The 18,561-nt window shown below is 47.0% G+C and overlaps 1 protein-coding gene across 46 annotated transcripts in view; it reads left to right on the top strand.

Moving 5' to 3' along the window:
- The window catches only part of EPB41 (erythrocyte membrane protein band 4.1), an 87,884-nt gene that overhangs the window by 62,878 nt on the left and 6,445 nt on the right, over nucleotides 1–18,561 (top strand). For 14 of the 46 annotated variants that reach the window (XM_062611468.1, XM_062611469.1, XM_062611459.1 and 11 more), the window contains 6 exons: nucleotides 614–825; nucleotides 2,498–2,554; nucleotides 2,674–2,718; nucleotides 3,605–3,667; nucleotides 6,380–6,559; nucleotides 8,478–8,528. In XM_062611468.1, the coding sequence (XP_062467452.1) occupies nucleotides 614–825; nucleotides 2,498–2,554; nucleotides 2,674–2,718; nucleotides 3,605–3,667; nucleotides 6,380–6,559; nucleotides 8,478–8,528 (608 nt within the window). Of the gene's footprint in view, nucleotides 1–613; nucleotides 826–2,497; nucleotides 2,555–2,673; nucleotides 2,719–3,604; nucleotides 3,668–6,379; nucleotides 6,560–8,477; nucleotides 8,529–8,897; nucleotides 13,231–18,561 lie in introns of those variants that run through there. The other 32 variants (XM_062611461.1, XM_062611482.1, XM_062611479.1 and 29 more) reach the window with 21 other exon arrangements.

Here is an 18,561-nt window from a genome sequence, read left to right as displayed (position 1 = left end):
TGGAGATGATGGGTATCTTCTCGCAGTGTTGCTCTGGGCTGCAGCAGGAGATACCCATCTCGGACACGCAGCCCCAGCCTGCTTTGAAACCCACCTGGAAGTTGCTGTGAAGTTTTATAGAGCAATCCTTGATTGAAAAGATGGGGAAGGTGGGGGAAAGCCTGTGTTGCCCTTCCAGAAACCATCCATTCCTGGCTGAGGAGATGCCAATGCTTCAAGAACTCACCACAGCTCAAAGTGGTTCCATTTTAATGGCTGCACTGGGAGTGGATTCTGTGTCAGTGGTGTGTGAAGGACCCAGAAACCAATGGCACAGTGTCACAGATAGATTCACCTTTCTGGTGTGGCTTCTCTGCAGAGTGCAAGCTTGCTTTTTGGAAACCATCTGTTGTGGGATTCGATTTGATTTCAACCATAAGGAAGATAATCTCAACTTTTCCCATACTAAATGCACAAGCTGCTTTGCTCAACATCTTGATTTCTTTTTCCTTTTTCCTCCTCCTCCTCCCTTTCTTTTTGAACATCAGCACTGTAATTTGGAAAGACTTTGCCTGCACTTTGCCAACGTTTCCTGTTGTGAACTTCATCCCTGTCTGTCTCTCCATATGCTCAGCAGCAGCTGTGATAACCCCTGAGAGGAGTCCCCGTCCCACCTCTGCCCCAGCCATCGCTCAGACCCACGCTGCAGAGCCAGTCCCAGCGAAGCCCGATGTGAAGGACGTGGCTGCTGCCTATAAAGTAGAGAAAGAAGCAGCAAAACCTGATGTGAGACGTGAAGAAATCCCAGCAGAGAAAGCCAAGCCAGAGCCAGCTGATGCCTCAAAGGTAGGTCACACCAGTGTGTCCTTGGAAGAGGCTGCACTTGTGCTCGGGTGGAGCATTGGCTCTAAAAGCCACCCCAGAGGGTTTATCCCTCACCCATCGGGTGGGATTGCAGGGCAGGGATCTGGATCACAGGGAAATCCCATCCCTGAAGGAGGAGGTCCAGGGCAGCTGAGTTTTGGTGGTTGCAGGCAAACCAAATGCTGGCAAGAATTGCACACGAGTTCCTGGGACTTGCATTTAGGGCTCACCCATCGCCAGGCTCTCTCTGATTCCTGGTATGACAGCAGGAGGCAATTCCAGTGAAATGGGTGATATGGATCTGGTCCCAGCCCAGTGTCTGGGTGCAAATGTTTTTCACATTGATAGGCTTTCTCTGGGAGAGCTGTGAGTACCTTCCTGCAAGCTGAACTGAAACTTCCCTTGTGAATGGCACTATTGAGGCCTTGGGGGGTTTATTGTTTAAAATACATTTATTTAAACACTGTTTGATCTTTCTACAACTGAGTCCTCTGCTGGGGTTGATCCATGTGTGGTGTTCTCCAAAGTCAAAAGAATACGCACAATCATTGTCCCTATTACAGTATCCTTGATATTCTGCTAATCTGATTGACTGGAACCTTCCAGTGTTGGGAGCAGAGGTGGACACCTTGAGATAGAATATTGCCATATGGAGCTGTTCTGAGCACTACTGGAGCCACAGTTTGCTATAAGCTATCCCACAGGGGGTCTTGTATCACATGCTCCAGGGGGAATCACTGTTGATTAAGGTGATCAGTCACTGTTCATTAAGGAGATAGAGGTGTAGAAAGGACAGTTGCTTCCACAAACGTCATGGATCACTGTGTGACCAGTGATTCTTAAATGGAAATGCTGACTGGATCTCCATGCTGGCACTGTCAGTGTGCCTCGTGGCACATCCTGCAATGCTATTCCTACACTGCTGCTCACCTCCCTATATGAAACAGAGCAAGTCTATTTGATTCATCCCACCTCACTTATTACAGGGTTTTTCCCCTAAATACTTAAACATTGGGTTTATTTTTTCTAGAAATGGAGATGTGGGAGGAAATTGGGGATTTGAATGTGCCAAATTTACCCTTCTCAAAGTAGCTGCATCACTTTTAGCACCCACCAACGTTACTCTGCGTTTGCCTACAGAAGATTTGGCAATCCAGCTTCCCTAAAACACTTCCCTTAAAGTGTTAAGACACTTGGCTCCCTCCTTATGGCCTATAAAAGAGCTGAGTTTGTGACATTAGGCTTGATTTTGTCCATAGTCTTTTCTGACTGACTCTGTGAACATCCTAACCTGTGCATAGCAAATAAAGCTCTGGTTTTGAGAAGCTCTCTGTTGACTTGAGCATGTCGCTTTTGATGTGGATTCCACTGGGAGATCCAGCTGCAAGTGAAATTGGAAAACATTGCCTGGCAAAGCTGTCATGCAAGTGGGAAGCACTGGAGAGCACTGGTTTCCAATGCAGATAGGAATTACTGTAGATGTGCTGGTAACTAACAGAGCTGTGGTGTCATTAACACCTTCCGGAGAGCTGCATGGTGGTTTTTGCATGTTCACCAGTTTCAAAACCAGCTCCATGTGGTTTGAAACTAAAAGGGCTCTTAAAACAACTCGACTAACAAGGAATGTTTTTACCAATTTATTTCTCACATGTAGGTGAGGAAAACACACACTGAGGTCACAGTACCCACCACGAATGGTGCCCAGCCTCAGGTCTGTGCTAAGAACTCAGTTAGGTTGCTCACATGTTATTTTTAAGGTTAAACAGTGAGGTTCAACAGAGTTAAATGAACCAACAACTCTTTTTTTTCTTCCTTATCACTGCCCACCAGCAGCAGCCTGCAGAGAAAGAGGAAGAGCTGATAAGGATGAGGAAGGTTAGCAGTTCTACCCTCTCTCCAAACGAATTTGCCATCTCATTCATGCATCCGTAACCTGTTTAAAAAGACAGTGCTCCACTTTCTTCATGAGCTTTGGGTTGGGGTTTAGTTGTTGTTTTATTAAACTGCAACTATCATGGAATCATGGAATGGGTTGGGTTGGAAGGGACCTTAAAGCTCCCCCAGTTCCAACCCCCTGCCAGGGGCAGGGACACGGTCCATTAGAGCAGCTTGCTCCAAGCCCCTGTGTCCAACCTGGCCTTGAATCAAACATTTGATTTTAAAATCAATAGTTTTTTGTCCCATTGACAGTCTGATTGCTAAAATGATGCATGTTGAACGTTCAAGAGAATCACTCTTGGGTTGATCGATAAAATTTACCTTCTTTGTAACAAATTCAGGTAGAAACCAAAGAAACTGTAAGTGTGCATTGCAGGAACTGCAGTTAAAAATGCTTCTTAAGTAACAGGGGACATACCCAAGATGGGAAAGGTGGCTGAGGCATAGTGGCTTTACACATTGAGGCCATCTAAGGGTTACACCTCGTACACTGGGGCATGCATTCAGTGCTCTGAGCAATGTGTGAGGCTCCCCCAGCAAACCTGTGACCCGTCCCTTTGTGGTGAGCACTACAAATGAAGGCGAAAGCCAAGAGCCCCTTGGGAGCTGTCTCTTTAACACTCATTCCATGTCCCAATTGTCCATGAGCAGCCCCCCCCCCCCCCAAGTTGCTGGTGGAGGTGCCCCCATGCTCAGCGCTGCGCTCCCCACCTTCAGTTCACGTTTTAAGTTGCCGATGTAGTGAGCCCGCCAGAACAACGTTTTAATTTGTTGTGCTTTTTGTTTGTTTGTTTTGTTCCCCCCTTTTCTTTCATTTTCACAGAAGAGATCAAAGAGGCTAGATGGTGAAAACATTTATATCAGGCATAGCAATTTAATGTTGGAGGTTTGTATGAACTTGAAGCTTTTTTCAGTTGCGTTTGCCTAGACCTGCATCTGCGCTGAACCTGTTTCTTCCTCTTCTGCTGCTGCCTTTCTTTTTGCATGCTCTTGCATGAAAAACCTTTTGGGGTTGTTTTGAAAGAGGCTCTTTGCATGGTGACAGTAAACCTGCCGGCGTGCAGGCCTTCTGCCTTCTACCTCTTCTGACTTTCATTCTCTCATACTTACCCAAAATATATGATTGGCAGAGCTGCGTGCTCAGGTCTGCTCTTGGACCCGCTGGGTGCTCACAGTGGCATCAGTCCTAGGGTGGGTGGCTCATGGACAAGTTTCTCCTTGCTTGGAATAAGTGATTTTCCAGGGGGAAAAGACAATATGTGAGAATACAAACCTCAGGATAAGCGGGAGGTGAAATTGGCACCTCTGTGGGGTTCAGGCCACCGTGATGTTCATGTTGCTTCCAACCGGAGCGAGTCCTCCCTTTGGACATTGCTGATGGCATTGCAACCCTTCTCCCAGCACTTGCCTTGTGGCATCTCAACACTCCCTTGGGCCCCATCCTGCATCAGCACCACGTCCCCTTGGAGCTGACACAGGGGCTTAGTGTACCTGTGAGTACCTTGTGAGCAGGCAAGATGCTGTTTTATCCCTCCACAGACAGTTCTTCCCTTCGCTTTGGGAGCCCTCATCCCTTCTCAGGCAGCTTTTCCCTTCTCTTTGGGAGCCTTCCCCTTTGGTTTCACCCAAGCACGGTCTCAGAACAGACCAGGCCAATCATATATTTTCTTTTCTTTAATACACCATGTTATGGGAGATGTTTGTGGCTTCTGATACTCTGTTCCTGTGTTACACGTTTCTACTCCAACTTGCAGCACCAGCAGCTGGTAGGGTTTCCCTGTTGGTATCTCTTGACACAGAAGTGTACCAATGCCTTCTCCTAACTGGAGTCTGGAAAGTTGTGCAGCTTTTGGGTGGGATTTTGCTTTTTTCTCCTATTTTTTGACTGCTGCACCCCAATCTTCTGGCCACGAGCAAAGGGGCTGCAGCACGATGGGCACCGGAACGCTGTGGGTACCGTGCCTGTCACTTTCTACCACCCAACTCAGACAACTCCATCTCTCCAGCCCCAATCAGAGGTTTTTCATTGCTTCCAACCCCCTTTTTCCCAATTTCCCCCTTTTGTCACTGCAATACTGGGTGCTGGCATTCAGCCCGTTCCCTCTCCCCTGCCCTTCCCATCAGTTCTGTTGCAGGTGCTCCAGCCCTCCCTAGACCCCAGCAGCTCACCCCCTTTATTCCTTGTGTTCTTTTTACGCCATGCACTGGGCAGATGAGATGTTTTCCCAGCAGACATTATCCTCACAAAGCTGCCACTTGTTTTTATTGAAAGCTCTGTGGTCAATAGCCCATGTTCTTACAGAACTGGAGGGAAAGCGGTTATCGCTTCCCGAGCTTGTTCCTCAAGATGCTTTCAAGACCCATTGTGGCTCCGTGGAGCTCCTTGTGGCTTCAGCTTCTCTGCAGACCCTCCCAGGACCACCTCTTGAGCAGTGGTGGATGGCCAAGGTGGTCTTTCTTCTCTAAAGCAGGGTTGTAGAGCTCCTGGACCAGACAGGCCTTTACCCTGGAGTCCTCAGCAGACTCATTTCTGCCTTTTCATTTTCGTTTTTGCTATCCAGCAGGCACTTGCCCTCTGCTTTGAGCCAGGATCAATCCCAAACTGGTTCTTTACCCCTCAGAACCATGCCAGAAAGAGCAAATGTCCAAGCTGCAGGTATTTGGTGGGGAAACCTGCCTAGAGGGATGCATTTACTCTCCCATCTTTTAAACTCCATGGGCCGAGTAACAGCTCAAAGCAGAAAAGTAGCAAAATTCCCCAGTGATGCTTTTACTGACCTTAATTTCTCCCTTTCTAAGCTGCTTTTCAGCACTGTCCAGAAAAGTTGTTGTTTGGCTTCTGCCTGTTTTCAGCGAAGGCTTCGCTTTCAACAACCTCTGGTTTGCTTGCAAGGCAAAAGCTGGTTTTAAACAGGAGGAAGAGAGCTGACTTGCCTTAAAGTCTGTGTGTTTATGCTGTAAACAGGCATCACAGAGCAGAAAGCTGGCTTTTTCCAGGTGAAGGATTTTAGGAGGAGTTTCTGAACTGATGCAGCATAAAGCAGATTCTCAGATTGATTTGTAAAGGGCCATCATCTCCATGTCAGAAGTCTAACACCTCCTGTGGTAGCTTCTGGAGGGATGAGATGAGAGGGGGATGGAAAGGTAGTGAGGGTATTCTGGGTCCAGAGGTAATTCCTGGCAGGATGAAAGGGAAATAGGTATGAAGGGAATAAAGAAAATTGGGGAAACATTTCCTTTAAACATCAGTTGTGTTTATAGCTGTGAATATTCAGGCCAGTAGAGGGAAAAGGAAGCAAACCCACTCAATTTAAAGGCATTAAATTAAATACGGCAAACATAGTCTTCAACCCGATCCCATATGGGGAAACCCACGAGGTTACACCTCAGCTGCCATCGGGTTTGGTGGATTGAGTTTATCGCAGTTGATGCAAGAGGAAAGAGGAGAGAGGATGCTCCCGTTGCGTGTTTGCAGTGCGAGCACAACTGCTGGAAGCCGGCAGTACCTCTGCTGAGCGCAGCTTCGCTAAGCAGCAGCTTAGGCAAGTGCTGGTGTCACCTCCATGTCTCTTCATCTGTCCTGTCCCCTCACTAATAGGATCTAGATAAGACCCAGGAAGAAATAAAGAAGCATCACGCCAACATCAGTGAGCTGAAGAAGAACTTCATGGAGTCCGTCCCAGAGCCTCGCCCGAGTGAATGGGACAAACGTTTGTCCACTCACTCCCCATTCCGAACCCTCAACGTCAACGGGCAGATTCCTACGGGAGCGGATGGAGTGAGTACCAGAGCGGCGCGCGGGGCTCGGTGCTCTGCAGTGTTCCAGGGGACAGCTTTGCGGCCTCAGCTCCCCTTAGGTTGTGCTTAGATTGAGTTTTAATGGTACATTGGGACTTCTAACATGCCTCATGGTCTCTGGGAGAGTTGATGCTTTAGTCTTAGTGTCATAAAAATGTGATCTTTTTGGTAGAAAACAACATAGGAATCCTTCCCCTGGTTTTGACTTCCAACTGTTGTCATCCGTGATGCTAGTGTTGTCCCAGGGCTGGTTTGGGGACTGGTTTATTCCCGGTGCCAGTGAATACATCTCCCCAAATAGACCCCCAAAACTCTAAAGAGAATTATTACTTCAGCCATAATACTGCAGATAACCCAGTGGAGAAGCACTGGAATGATATCCCATTTTCCAGCATCACTATTCTGCAGTTATAATCCAGTATGTCATTGGGTTTAGTCTTGCATTAGGATCTGCAGGTGCTGCTGTGCTGTGGAGGCTTCAGGAAGACTCCTCAGGTGGCTACAGCAGGGCTGTTCATAAGTGATGGGAATCTTTCTCCTTGCAGGAGCAGGGCCTGTAGTAGCTGCACACATTCATTTTCTCTGCTAATTCCCTTAAAGAAAGGTAATTTTGCAAAGAAACCAAGTTGGAGCAGCAGAGCTCTGTGTGCAACTGGTTTCTTGGAGAACAGACAGCTGCTCTGTCTAAGATTGGTGTTATAGTTGTGAATGCTCCATCCCTGGTGGTGTTCAAGGCCAGGTTGGATGAAGCCTTGGGTGAGAAGGTTTAGTGTGAGGTGTCCCTGCCCATGGCACGGGAGTTGGAACTGGATGATGTTAAGGTCCTTTCCAACCCTAACTATTCTATGATCCTATGATTCTATCTAGCTCAGCTTGTGAGTAAACCTGTAGTCAGTGCCCATGGTAATCAGTCTCTTAAACAGTAAATGTGATTTCTCATTATGACTGAAAACTTGCATCCTGGCTGTGTGGCAGTTGTGAACTTTGCTGGTTTAAGCCCAGCTTCTCCCATTCCTGCCCACAGCCCTGCAAAGGAGCTGGGATTTAATCTTCAAACCATTGCGAGGGAGATAGGTTTTAGACAGAAATCATCCTGCAGTGGATGGAGGTACAAGGTTTTAATGGCCAAGTTTACTCCAGGCTCCTCAAAGCACTGAGAAAAGCCATAATAATTACAGGGCCTTTTTTCCCCCTGCTAGAAATAAACACCAAGCCCACCACCACCCCAAATGAACTACTCAGGGTTGATCATTACCCTTGGAATTACCCAGTTCAGCACATGGATGGGTTTTCCTCTTTGCTTGCTGAGCATCAGGGTCAATTCTGCAGGAACACGGGCAGCGGAGTGCTGCAGAGCTCCCCATGCTGCTGTTGGGTGCAGGGATGTGCAGGTGGGACAGAGCAGGGGCTCACAAGCTCCACAACTGCCCTTCAAGAGTGTTGTTCTTGGATATCATGGAGAGTTTCTTCCAAGGCGACCACATTGTGAGGTCTTGGGGGCTGCTCTTCACAGTAACTGGATGGTGTGGGCCTTCCCCATCTGAGGTCCACAGCAATGCAAGTATTGGTGGCAGCCTTGGATTTGCATTTCTGGAAATACCCTCTTCATCTGATGCCCTCTGAAGTGGGCTTGCTCTGAGGTGGAGGTGGACACGTTCTGCTGTGAGCATCCAGAAATGCATCTTCACCAGGCAGCTACTGGGGTGGGGTTTTCCCTTCACCTGCACATGTTTAAGGATGGGAAATGATGATGCAAAGCAATCCTGTTTCTCCTGGTCATGGTGGTACCTTCCCCCTGCGATAGTGACCAAGGGGTGTTCTGCCAGGGGCTGCTTTTCTGCTGTTCCTAGATGTTTTATGGCACAACGACTGAACCTTAACACGCTTTATGTGTCCAGGTCAAGAAAGTCACTGTCCTATCTTCTGAGAGACAGGTTGGTGGGCTTGAGGTAAAGCTGCTGTTCTGATATGTGCTTCTGAACCAGACTTTTGCTATTGCGATGGCACCAAAGCAAAAACTCAACAGCAGCTGCTGGATAACACTTTCTTTCTTTTGGCTACATGAAGTAGTTTCATAACTCACACCCAGAGGACTTCCGCACTGCTGCAGCTTTTGCAGCTTTCAATTCTGCTTCTTTTGGTGCATGGCTGGTTGGAAAAACAAGCTGCATGAAAGATATAACCGTGTACTCGGCGAGCAAAGCAATGATGAAAGTTTAACTGTACCCTGTTCTTTTTTATGTTGTCTTCCTTTCTGTTTTTCTTTTGTTTTAATGATCATGTTACTCTTGCATTTTATATTTTCTTTTGCTGCCCAGTCTCCCGGCTACTTTCTCCCTAATACTCATCACTTAGGGGTGTGCAAAGAACCAGTCCCAAAATACCGCCCTGATCAAAGGAGGTTAGCTCAGCTCAGAGAGCTTAGAGCCAAGTTCTTCCTCTCCTAGGTACGCTTGGGTCTGACCAGGTTTGGCAAACTAAAGGGATGGAGAGTTACTTAAAAAGCTACATTTCCCACAACCTTTTCTGTCCTCAGTGGAAGCACTGGAGCCCTTGCTTGAGCCTGCAATGATCTACTCAGTCTGGGCTTTTACATTCTTTCGACTCCAGAAACTAAAGTGCAAAAGAGCAAACTGGAAGGAGGTAGCAGGGCTCCCACTGCCATCCTGCAGCTCCACGCTCAGTGTTTCTAAGCTGAGCGGTTTTCCACTTGTTCCAGGAGGGTTTTCAAATGAATTACTTTGGTACTGTCACCAGAACTTTGGCAAAGCTTTTTGTACCTGCACTGCAGTCTGGATGCTCAGTGACACTGAACAAAGGCTGCTTTTTAAGAGCCCTGTAGAGTAGGTGGCTGTCAGAGACCACGTTTTGTACTCCACCGCTCCTGTTCCTAACGCCTCACGTGTTTTTTCTCAGCCATTTCAATTCCAAAACGCTTCAGTGGGTTCCAAGAACACACTTTTCTGGGAGGGCAGGTGTAAATCATGGTCATGATCCAGGTGTTTGTGTCAAAACACGCATGATCCTGATGCAGATGTTCATGAGCTCTGCAGAGAGGACTGCGCTTTGTAGCTCTGAGGCTGGTGCAGCCCAAGCCACCAGCAGCTCTGCTCTCCTGGGCAGTTAATTTTTACATTGAGAAGGCTGTCCGAATGCTTTGCACACCTCCAAGTATCCTTTTGGGCACTTTCCATCTGTCATTTTTGTTCATCTCTCTCTGTCTCTCTTGATCTTCTACCACGAAAGCAGACACGGGAGCGTCCTCTGTTAGTACAGGATGAAGACAAACTAAAAAAGCAGGAGATACCTACTGAGACAGCCTTTGCCCGGCAAGCAAGTGAAGAAACTCTTCCAAAGGTTTCTATTCCAATCCCTGAAGAGCAGAAAGCGCTCAAAAAGTGTCAGCTGTACTCTAGCATTTTTCCTTCTCCACGTATTCCCTTTATGATGTCCTTTCTCCTGGTCATAGCACTGACTGTTTGGTGGCTGCTCTTTCTCTGAGTGGCAACAGGGTCATGTTGAAACCTCAAGACCAAAGCTCCTGAATGTCTTGGCCATAGCCTCTGCTGCATCTTCCTTGTCCTGGTCTTTGCTCTCCGTAGTTCAGTGTCCCGGGAAGGGGACACCCCACGAGCATTGTGTTAATCCTGCTGTGTGTCGTGTGTAGCTGTGATCCGGGACCTGGCAGGAGTGGTCATGGATTGCCAGGTCCATTGGGAAGTTTCCTGCTCTATAATTGTACAGTGTGCTCCCAGTCGCTATAAGAGGCCAGACGGGGAGTGTAGATACAAGCCAGGAGACGTTTGCTGCTTCAGCCCCTGTAGACATCACGTAGGCATTGCTGAAGACTTGCTTTTAAGGTTTCAATGTAAGGCATTCACAAGAAGGATGTTTGATACTGGTCCAAAAGCAGCTTTACAGCAATCTGCTGAATCTAATCCATAACCACTCCTTTTCTAGGCAACTATTATTGCTTTAAATAAGAAGTGTTGATTCTCAATGCTGCTGTTAGTGTTAACTTAGAGACAGGAACTGGCAGCTTCTCATTTTCCTGGTGGGGGAAGCCTTTTGCAAAGCACCACAGCTCCCCCCTCTCCATTTATCCTCATTTCCAAGGAAGTACATCACATTATAGGAAAAAACCCATTGCAAAGATGTATTTATTGTAAAGAAATGACTCATTTTTCTGAACCTGGTGGTCTCGGTGCACTGCGGATGTGTTTTATTTCATTTGTGTGAACTAACTGGCGCATGTTTGCTTAGGTCACAGGAGTGGAGTAACCTGCTCTTAGGTACGTCTCCTCTGTTAGCATGACTACCACATCAGGACACACTTCTAATGTTACAGCCATGGATTGTTTTGACTTCTCTTAACAGAACCGTTGCATGCCGCTTGTTGTTTATTGCCTACAAATGTAAATGTCTGGATGATGCTTTACCCTGGTGGAGCTGGGCTGAGCAGAACTGCTTTGTGAGCTGGAGGGAAGATGGGACTTTGTGTCTAAAGGGTTTCTTTTCTGTATATAGTAATTATGGGACTGAGCTGAGCCAAGTGCTTCTCCTTTTGTAGTAATCTGCTTTCTCTTGCCTACTCCAGAGGGTTGGTGTAGACACAATTACTTCTCTGACCAGCCACCAGTGCCATCAGTGTTGGCAACTGCTCCAGCAGCACTGAAGAGAAAGGAGTAGATGTTTACTACAGGGACTAAAATGTGTGAATATATATAAATACCTGTATTTATAACCCTTTCTAGATCTGTATCCATGTGAACAGTGTTACTTAGGAAGCTTACAGGAAAAAGACATAAGGCAAATACAGCACGTGCTGTCTGATCTGAAGGACCGTGGTGTATCACGGACCTCTTGAGCCGCCTCTCTCTTCACTTAGGGTACAGGTTGAGGCTCTCTAAATGCTGTCTCAGAAACTTTAGGTTGCTCGTGAACCCCTTTGTTGTAATCTCACAGGAATCCTCCCAGTTCCTCTTGTAACCTGCTCTGATGAGTTCACCGGTTTGTGCCTTTAGGACTTTTGTTTTTTGAGGATGCTGATTTTTTCCTTGGAAAGTATTCTTCTCTTTTTAATACACTGCCTTTAATACAGAGTCTTCCTCTTTCAGCAGTAGGAAGTGTAGGAGTCACTGGGTTGTTGTGCAGGCAGTGGATGGATGGTGCTGCATCCTTAGAGTGTGCTTGGACTCTGGCAAACTTGGTGTGACTGTCTTAAGAAAGGTGGGAGAGGAGAGGAGGCGAAGGATGCTGAAGTGCCAGAAGATGGAGGTTGGAAGAAACCCAGGGGATGCTTCTGGCTGGGATTCCCTGCCTCAATCTCCTTCCTCAAATTGGAACAGACATGATGAAAACCAGGGAGAATTCCTTTTCCCCAGCCTGGTGTGAAGAGAGAAGGGGCAGGAGCTGGATCTCTCTCTGTCCATTTTCTGTCCATATTTCCTGGAGAAGAGCAGCTTAAACACACTCCTGCTCCCTTTCAAAGCCATTGCTCGGGTTAGCTGCCATGTGGCTGCTGTGAGCAGTCAGGTTGCTGCATGCTGTCGTTTTGATCTGATGACAGGTACTTTGAAGCCATACCAGTGACTTCTGCAAAGCCATGACTTCTGTAGCTCTACCAGTTCCAAAGGACCTGAAGTCTGAATATCTTTGCCCAGAGCAATATTTAAACATAATGCTCAGGGTATCTTATCCCAGAGTGGTGGGAGATGCCTCTGTTGCTTAAACTCAATTCTTCAACTTCTTTATTGAGATGGTCTCTCTTTTTCTGATTTAAATCTTGAGATAAGGCTTTTTTTCATCAGCAAAAAACCTTTGAAACTTTACACTCTGAGAATGCTCAGGAACATTTTTGGGATTTATAGAACACTTCTCACTGCAGAGTATAAGAACCTGAACAAATGCTTTATATTTCTATGGCAGTTTAGAGGCCAGTTATTGACATTCATCTGGGTGGTTATGATCTCTCCTGACAGAGAGAGCCCATAGCTTGTCAGGAGCAGAAACCTCATCTGATTGACACCACAGTGATGTGCCCACTGTGCTCCAGCCCCTTTGCTTGTCACTCCTCTGCTTTCTTTCATTCTGGTTCTCATACATGTCAGTGCTGTGCTGGGTCAGTACTGCTTTCACCCCTTTCCCTGGATGCCTGTGCGGGATGCGGTGCTGAAAGAAGGGATTTCGGGATGCCTGTGTTGTGCAGGAGAGGTGATTTGCTCCAGCTTTGTTTAAGGGCAGAGCTCTCAGGGTGTTGGTAAAGGAACCAACACATGTTCTTAGCTCCCTTTTGCCTCAGGAATAAACCTGCTGCAAAACCCCGGCTGCCTGACCCTGGGCAGTGTTCAGATGTGGCCAGTGCAGTGCCCATCTGCGGGTGATGCCGAACTGAATTATCCCTTCCAAGGGAAGCTGGTAGTGTCCACAGCAAGTAACCTCATCCAGGTTGGCATGAGAAATCCTCATCTTCCATGGGACCTGCTGCAGAAAATGGTGTCAGTCTTCTCCAGCAGTTCTGATGTTGATTAGACTTCCCCAGTGTTCTGTGGTGTGGGCACTCGGCTGCAGCGAGGCTCTTTGGTGCTTGTGTATGGATCCAGTTAGTGGCTGTCAAGGCTTCATTGTTTTCCATCATAAAGTTGGTGTTGGCTCCGTGCTGACTTTCTAAACCTTCCTACCCTGATATCATCTCATCCTAGTGCCAGATAAACCACAGAGTATCTCATGCTTTCATGCTTTAGGAAGAGGTGGATGTTAGTATTTTAAAGCAGCAAGTATGCCAGAGCCAGTGGCTTGAAACTTGGATTCAGCTCTGAGGTTGAGTTAGGTCTCGCGATGCAGGTGATGATCACTGGTGATACTCAAGGTGTGCATAAACTTATTAAAAGTGAGCAGATAAAGGAGGGTATTGGCTGCATCTCCTGCCATGTGCTGCTTTGCCTGGTGAGTCAACAGAAGATGAGCTGAGGACTCTCTGTGGGCAGCTTGGGTTGGGGTATGGAGTTAAGATAAGACCAGCTCTCCTCCCTTACAGTTTGTGCAGAAACTGGTGATGAGCCTAAAGGCCAGGTATTCAGTATTTGCTTCCTATCCTGGAATAATGGGGATGAGGTGGATTTCCTCCGCCTGGCAGCAAGGGAGTAGTTTGTGTTTGCAGGGAGCAGGTAGGGCTGGCCTTGTCCAAGGTTATGGGGCTCCTCAAGAAGGTTATGGGCAAGTGTCTTTTACTTCATACAAAGGTCAGTAATTTGGTACTCTGAGAATTACTCCACTGGTTTATTTGGTTTCTGTGAGTTGATGGTGCCTGTTCTGACCTGCAGAACGAGGGAGGATGCTGTCTGGGGAAAAATATCCCAAAGAAGGCTTATAGACTCATTTGGAAACTCTTTGGTCTGTACTTACTAGGGGATGGCACTGGAGAACCCAGCAGTGGTGGTTTCTCTTGTGTCCCTGTTTGCTTCTGTCTTGGTTTATGAAGCTGGAGGGAAGTGACCAGCCTTGGGTTGTGCTGCTTTGGGATCTTCTAGCAGTGGTACATGGTCGTGCTGGATCGGTCTGCGGGGACTAAAACCACTTTCTTTTTTACCTGAACTGCTCTCTTTTGGAACACTTCTTCGGTTTTGTATTTTTTCTCAGATTTTCCTTTGTAAATATGTACATTTATCCTTAATAAATGTTACTGCAAATCAGATTCTTCTTTCCCCTGCTTATTAACAAAACCGCTATATACAGCCTGCACTAACAACTTCCTTGGACGACCCCTCAGTACTGCTTTCCCAAACCAGCAGCTGTAAGACCCCTGAGTCACTACTGGTGGCTTTTAGGGTGTTGGGGCTGCTGGATGCTCTCTGTTGTGGGAGAGGGGGCACACAAGGCTCCAGCTGTAGGCAGCTCATGCTCTCATACTGGCCCGAATAATTTGACTGTAGCACTCTGTTACCTTAGAGCAGCTCCAGTGCCTAAAGGGGCTGCAGGAAAGATGGAGAGGGGCTTTGGACAAGGGCCTGTAGGGCCAGGCCAAGGGGAATGGCTTTAACCTGCCCGAGGGGAGACTGAGATGAGCTCTTAGGCAGAAGCTCTTCCCTGTGAGGGTGCTGAGGCGCTGGCACAGGGTGCCCAGAGAAGCTGTGGCTGCCCCATCCCTGGCAGTGCTCAAGGCCAGGTTGGACACAGGGGCTTGGAGCAAGCTGCTCTAGTGGAAGGGGTCCCTGCCTGTGGCAGGGGTTGGAACTGGATGAGCCTTAAGGTCCCTTCCAACCCAAACACAATGAGCCTGGCTCCAGATTGGAGCTGTAACTTTAGTTATGAAATCAGCAGCACAAGAGTGATGTCAGTTGTGAACCCTGATGGTGTCCCCACTCCTTTTACCTGCTGCTGCTGCTGCATCAAACCAGAGGTGGTTTTGCAGTGCCACTAGCAGTCCTTCCTCTGCGGAGGGACTCTGGAATAAGAAGCTCTTCGTCTGAGGATACCTGCCCCACAGAGGGATGGGAAAGGGGTCAGGGTGGATGGGAAGAGGAATCCTATTGCTCAGCAACCTCATTTTAATGATTTAAGTCTCGCTCTCGAGGTTGTTTCCTGTTGCCAAGTAGTTGATGCAGTGCATTGGAGGTGGCTGCTGTGTATCACGTAATATCCTGGGATTCTTGTTCATGGCAGCAAGTTAATCTTTGTAAGCTTGTAGCATGTTGAGTATTTCCTAGCCTTACTCTTAACTTCGGCCAAATTCTGGTTTATCCTTCTCTTGCCTGACTAAGCTGGTCAGGCTGTTGGGATCAGATCCATGGCAATTAAAACACCATCCACAAATGTGAATCCGTAGGTAACAGCCATCATTTTCAAATGCCAAGGGTTGTTGAATGCTTTCTAAACTCTTTAACTTCTATCTTTAAGGCAAAGCAGTTCTGTAAGGCATGGCACGTACTGTAAATTAAGGCTCTCTTGTTTTCTGCTTTATAATACCTTTTATCCAAGTGCTTTGACAGCCTCAGTTGAGCTGGGAGTTCTCACTGGTGAGTGTGGACATCATCTACGTGTGCATCCGTAGACGGTCATGCAGAGCCTGTTAGCTTCTGTGATACTTGTTGGGGATAACCTAATAACATGTGGCAATGTTAATGACTGGAAAAGAAGGGGACTGGGAGGCACTGATCAGCTGGAATTCCATAGAATCATAGGATCAACCAGCTCGGAACATCAAAAGCATCAAGCCCAACCTTTACTCCAGCACTGCCAGGGCTAACCCATGTCTGTTTCTACCATTTCACATGGTTGTTGTAGGGAGAGTGCACTGTAGTGTCATTTTTAATCCAGTTTTAGCACAAGTCCTTGGTGACTGGCAGCTTGACGTTGTTTTAGCAATCCTTAAGTTTCCTGCAGGATCGGAGTCTGGTTTGGGATGAGGAGAACGGGATGTTTCAGGAGGAGAGGCAGCATCATGCCTACATGGGCTGCAGAAAACAGGCATTCATCTGGCAGCACAGCTGGTTCATAGGAGTATGTCCTCATCCAAACCAGGAAACATCCACAGACATTGATACCAAATCACTTTTTAAGGAAGATAAATCCTTTTGCTCACTGGTACCAGCCAAGCCATTAAGCCTGTTATTAATTTATCCCCAGTCGGAATTACTGTGTGTCACTTATTACACTGCAATGCTTAAGCTGTACCCTCAAGCATTTTTGGCAGCATCAGGTGCACAAAGGTTTGCATTTAGCAGTGGGGGATGTTTCGGTTGCATTCCTGTCCGGTTCCATGTGTTTCATCAGGGGGCATCGCATCCTGTGCTGTATTTTCTTGACCCTGTGTATGGCTTGTGCGGGATGGAGGCGTCGCTGGTCTGAGTCTGGAGCTCTGGAAGTGGGAAGTTTTGCAGGCCAGGAACTCGCAGGGTCTCCAGGAGAGCTTGGAACTCTGCAAGCCTGAGCCCTCCAAACAGGAATGCTTCTGCATTTGCAAGGGAAAATAAATCATGATAAGATCAGAATTTGGAACAGATGTTCAAATTCCTGAGGGGGGGGCGGTGGTATTTGGGTTATTTTGTGGTTTATATTTAAAGCTAGTATTTCTAGCCTGCATTCAAACATGTTTTAAATGTAGGACCAACCACAGTTGTGTTCTTTAAAAAAAGCAATGCTGTCAATAGGTAACTTTCTATAGAAGCAGACACCTTCCAATGAGTCTTTCTTCTTACTGATGAAATAGCAAAGCAAGGAAAAAAGTGCTTCTGATCACTTGATCTTATCAGGATTTCATTCTGGCTTCACAGCCTGCATGTTTGTTGCTGCACTTTGCTCTACTGATACCACTCTATATATGTATGCTCTGGGCTTCATTTAAGCTTTTCCCTCCCTTTATGCTTTTACCATACAAGATACTTCCAAAACGCACATTATTTTTCCTCTGGGAAGTTGTTCTGACTGTACCAATGTTTGTCTCTCAACTAGATCTGCCTTTGTGTAGCTGCCTAATATGCTTTGTTCTGTGATTCTTCCTCTTGGTGGAGTCATGCCCCAGCTGTCACACAAGGACATCTTGCTCCTAAGGCAGTTCCCATTACACCCCAGAAGATGTTCTGTGTCTTCTCAAGATCCCACAAGGAGCTTGCAGGAGTTAGCATAAGGAAACATCAGTCTGTAAATTCAGGTTTTATAGCAAGATGAAGACGTGGGTGTTCAAAGCCAACCACCTCCACTCCTGCTCTGTGAAGTACTGCAGTGTACTGTCTTGTATTAGGCAAAATGAGGGTGGGATCTGGATAGACCTTTGGCAGAGCACAGATGGAAGTGGTTTTGATCAGAAATAACGCATCCCTATGTGTGCAGTCTGACCTGATCATCGCAGTCCTCATCGCTGTCCCTACACTCCTGTTAAATGCATTTTCCTAAGCAGTATCCCAGGAACTGAAGCCCAAGAGTCTGGAAATCCTAATGGATAGAAAAAGCACCCGGAAGGAACAGTGGAAAGAGTAATTTCTTGAAAAGATACTAAAATAAGCATCTATTTGTTCCTCTATAAAGGAGCTCCTATTCTTTAACTCGCTATTGAACTGGGCCATTAGATGAGGTCAATCAGGGTGAAAACCTCTGGTGTACAAAAAATACATTGTACTGGAGAACCCCTAGGCTTCAGACCTCCCATTTTAAGCCCAAATTACAGGTTTTTGGTTGCCCAGAGACTCCTCAGGGTACAAAGTGAGGCAGCAATCTCTGTTCATCTTTATCCCACCCCCAGAATTAGAATCCCAGTGGACAAAATGGACTTGCCATGCTTTTATGAAGGTTAAATCACTGTTTTTTTGGATGAACAGAGATGTGGTTATTTCTATACAGAGTTACCAGAAATCAGCCCTAAGGTTAATTATTAAGAAGAAATATGAATAGCATTGATTAAGCAGTATCCTAAGTAGTTTTCTTCCCTCCTTTTTCCCTGATGCTGCATGATGTGACATCTTCAAGATGTGCGGTATTGTAGGTGCCCGTAACTGTTTATTCTGCCTCACTTGAAGGCAACTTTCCATGTCAGTAATGAGAGCAGCACAGTTTCTAGCCCAGGGCAGGGCTGTAGCCATCACTCACTGCAGGTGACTGAAATGCTGCTGCTCTATGAAATCCACAATGTGAAATATTTACCACTTGGGTACTGGGGCAAAGAGCTGGGTTTTGCTAAACCTTTCTATCGTGTTCATGTTTTAACTCTTTTCCTCTGCCACCATTGCTTCCCTCCTGGCTAGAGATGTGGGAAGACCTAGTTGAGACCTTGCTAACAAGCTGAACGGGGAGCAGCAGAGCAGCAGCCTTGGTTGAACTGGCTTGGCACGCTCTTCCCAGGCATCTCAGGTGCTCTGGACACACTCCTTGCTTCTGCGGAGCTGACTTGCTTCATTACGTGCCTGCTCTCCATCACAAATGCCAGTCATGTTGGCCTTCCAGGAGGTTTAGCTGCTGCAAAGGTGTCCATGTGCCAACTGCTTTTGGCTT

The sequence above is a fragment of the Pezoporus occidentalis genome, unplaced genomic scaffold, assembly GCF_034315485.1.
Source record: "Pezoporus occidentalis ecotype Australia unplaced genomic scaffold, CSIRO_AGI_Poc_V1 ctg153, whole genome shotgun sequence".
Classification (NCBI taxonomy): Eukaryota; Metazoa; Chordata; class Aves; order Psittaciformes; family Psittacidae; genus Pezoporus; species Pezoporus occidentalis.
The sequence above is the reverse complement of the archived record's forward strand: the minus strand, read 5'-3'. Positions and strand labels throughout refer to the sequence as shown.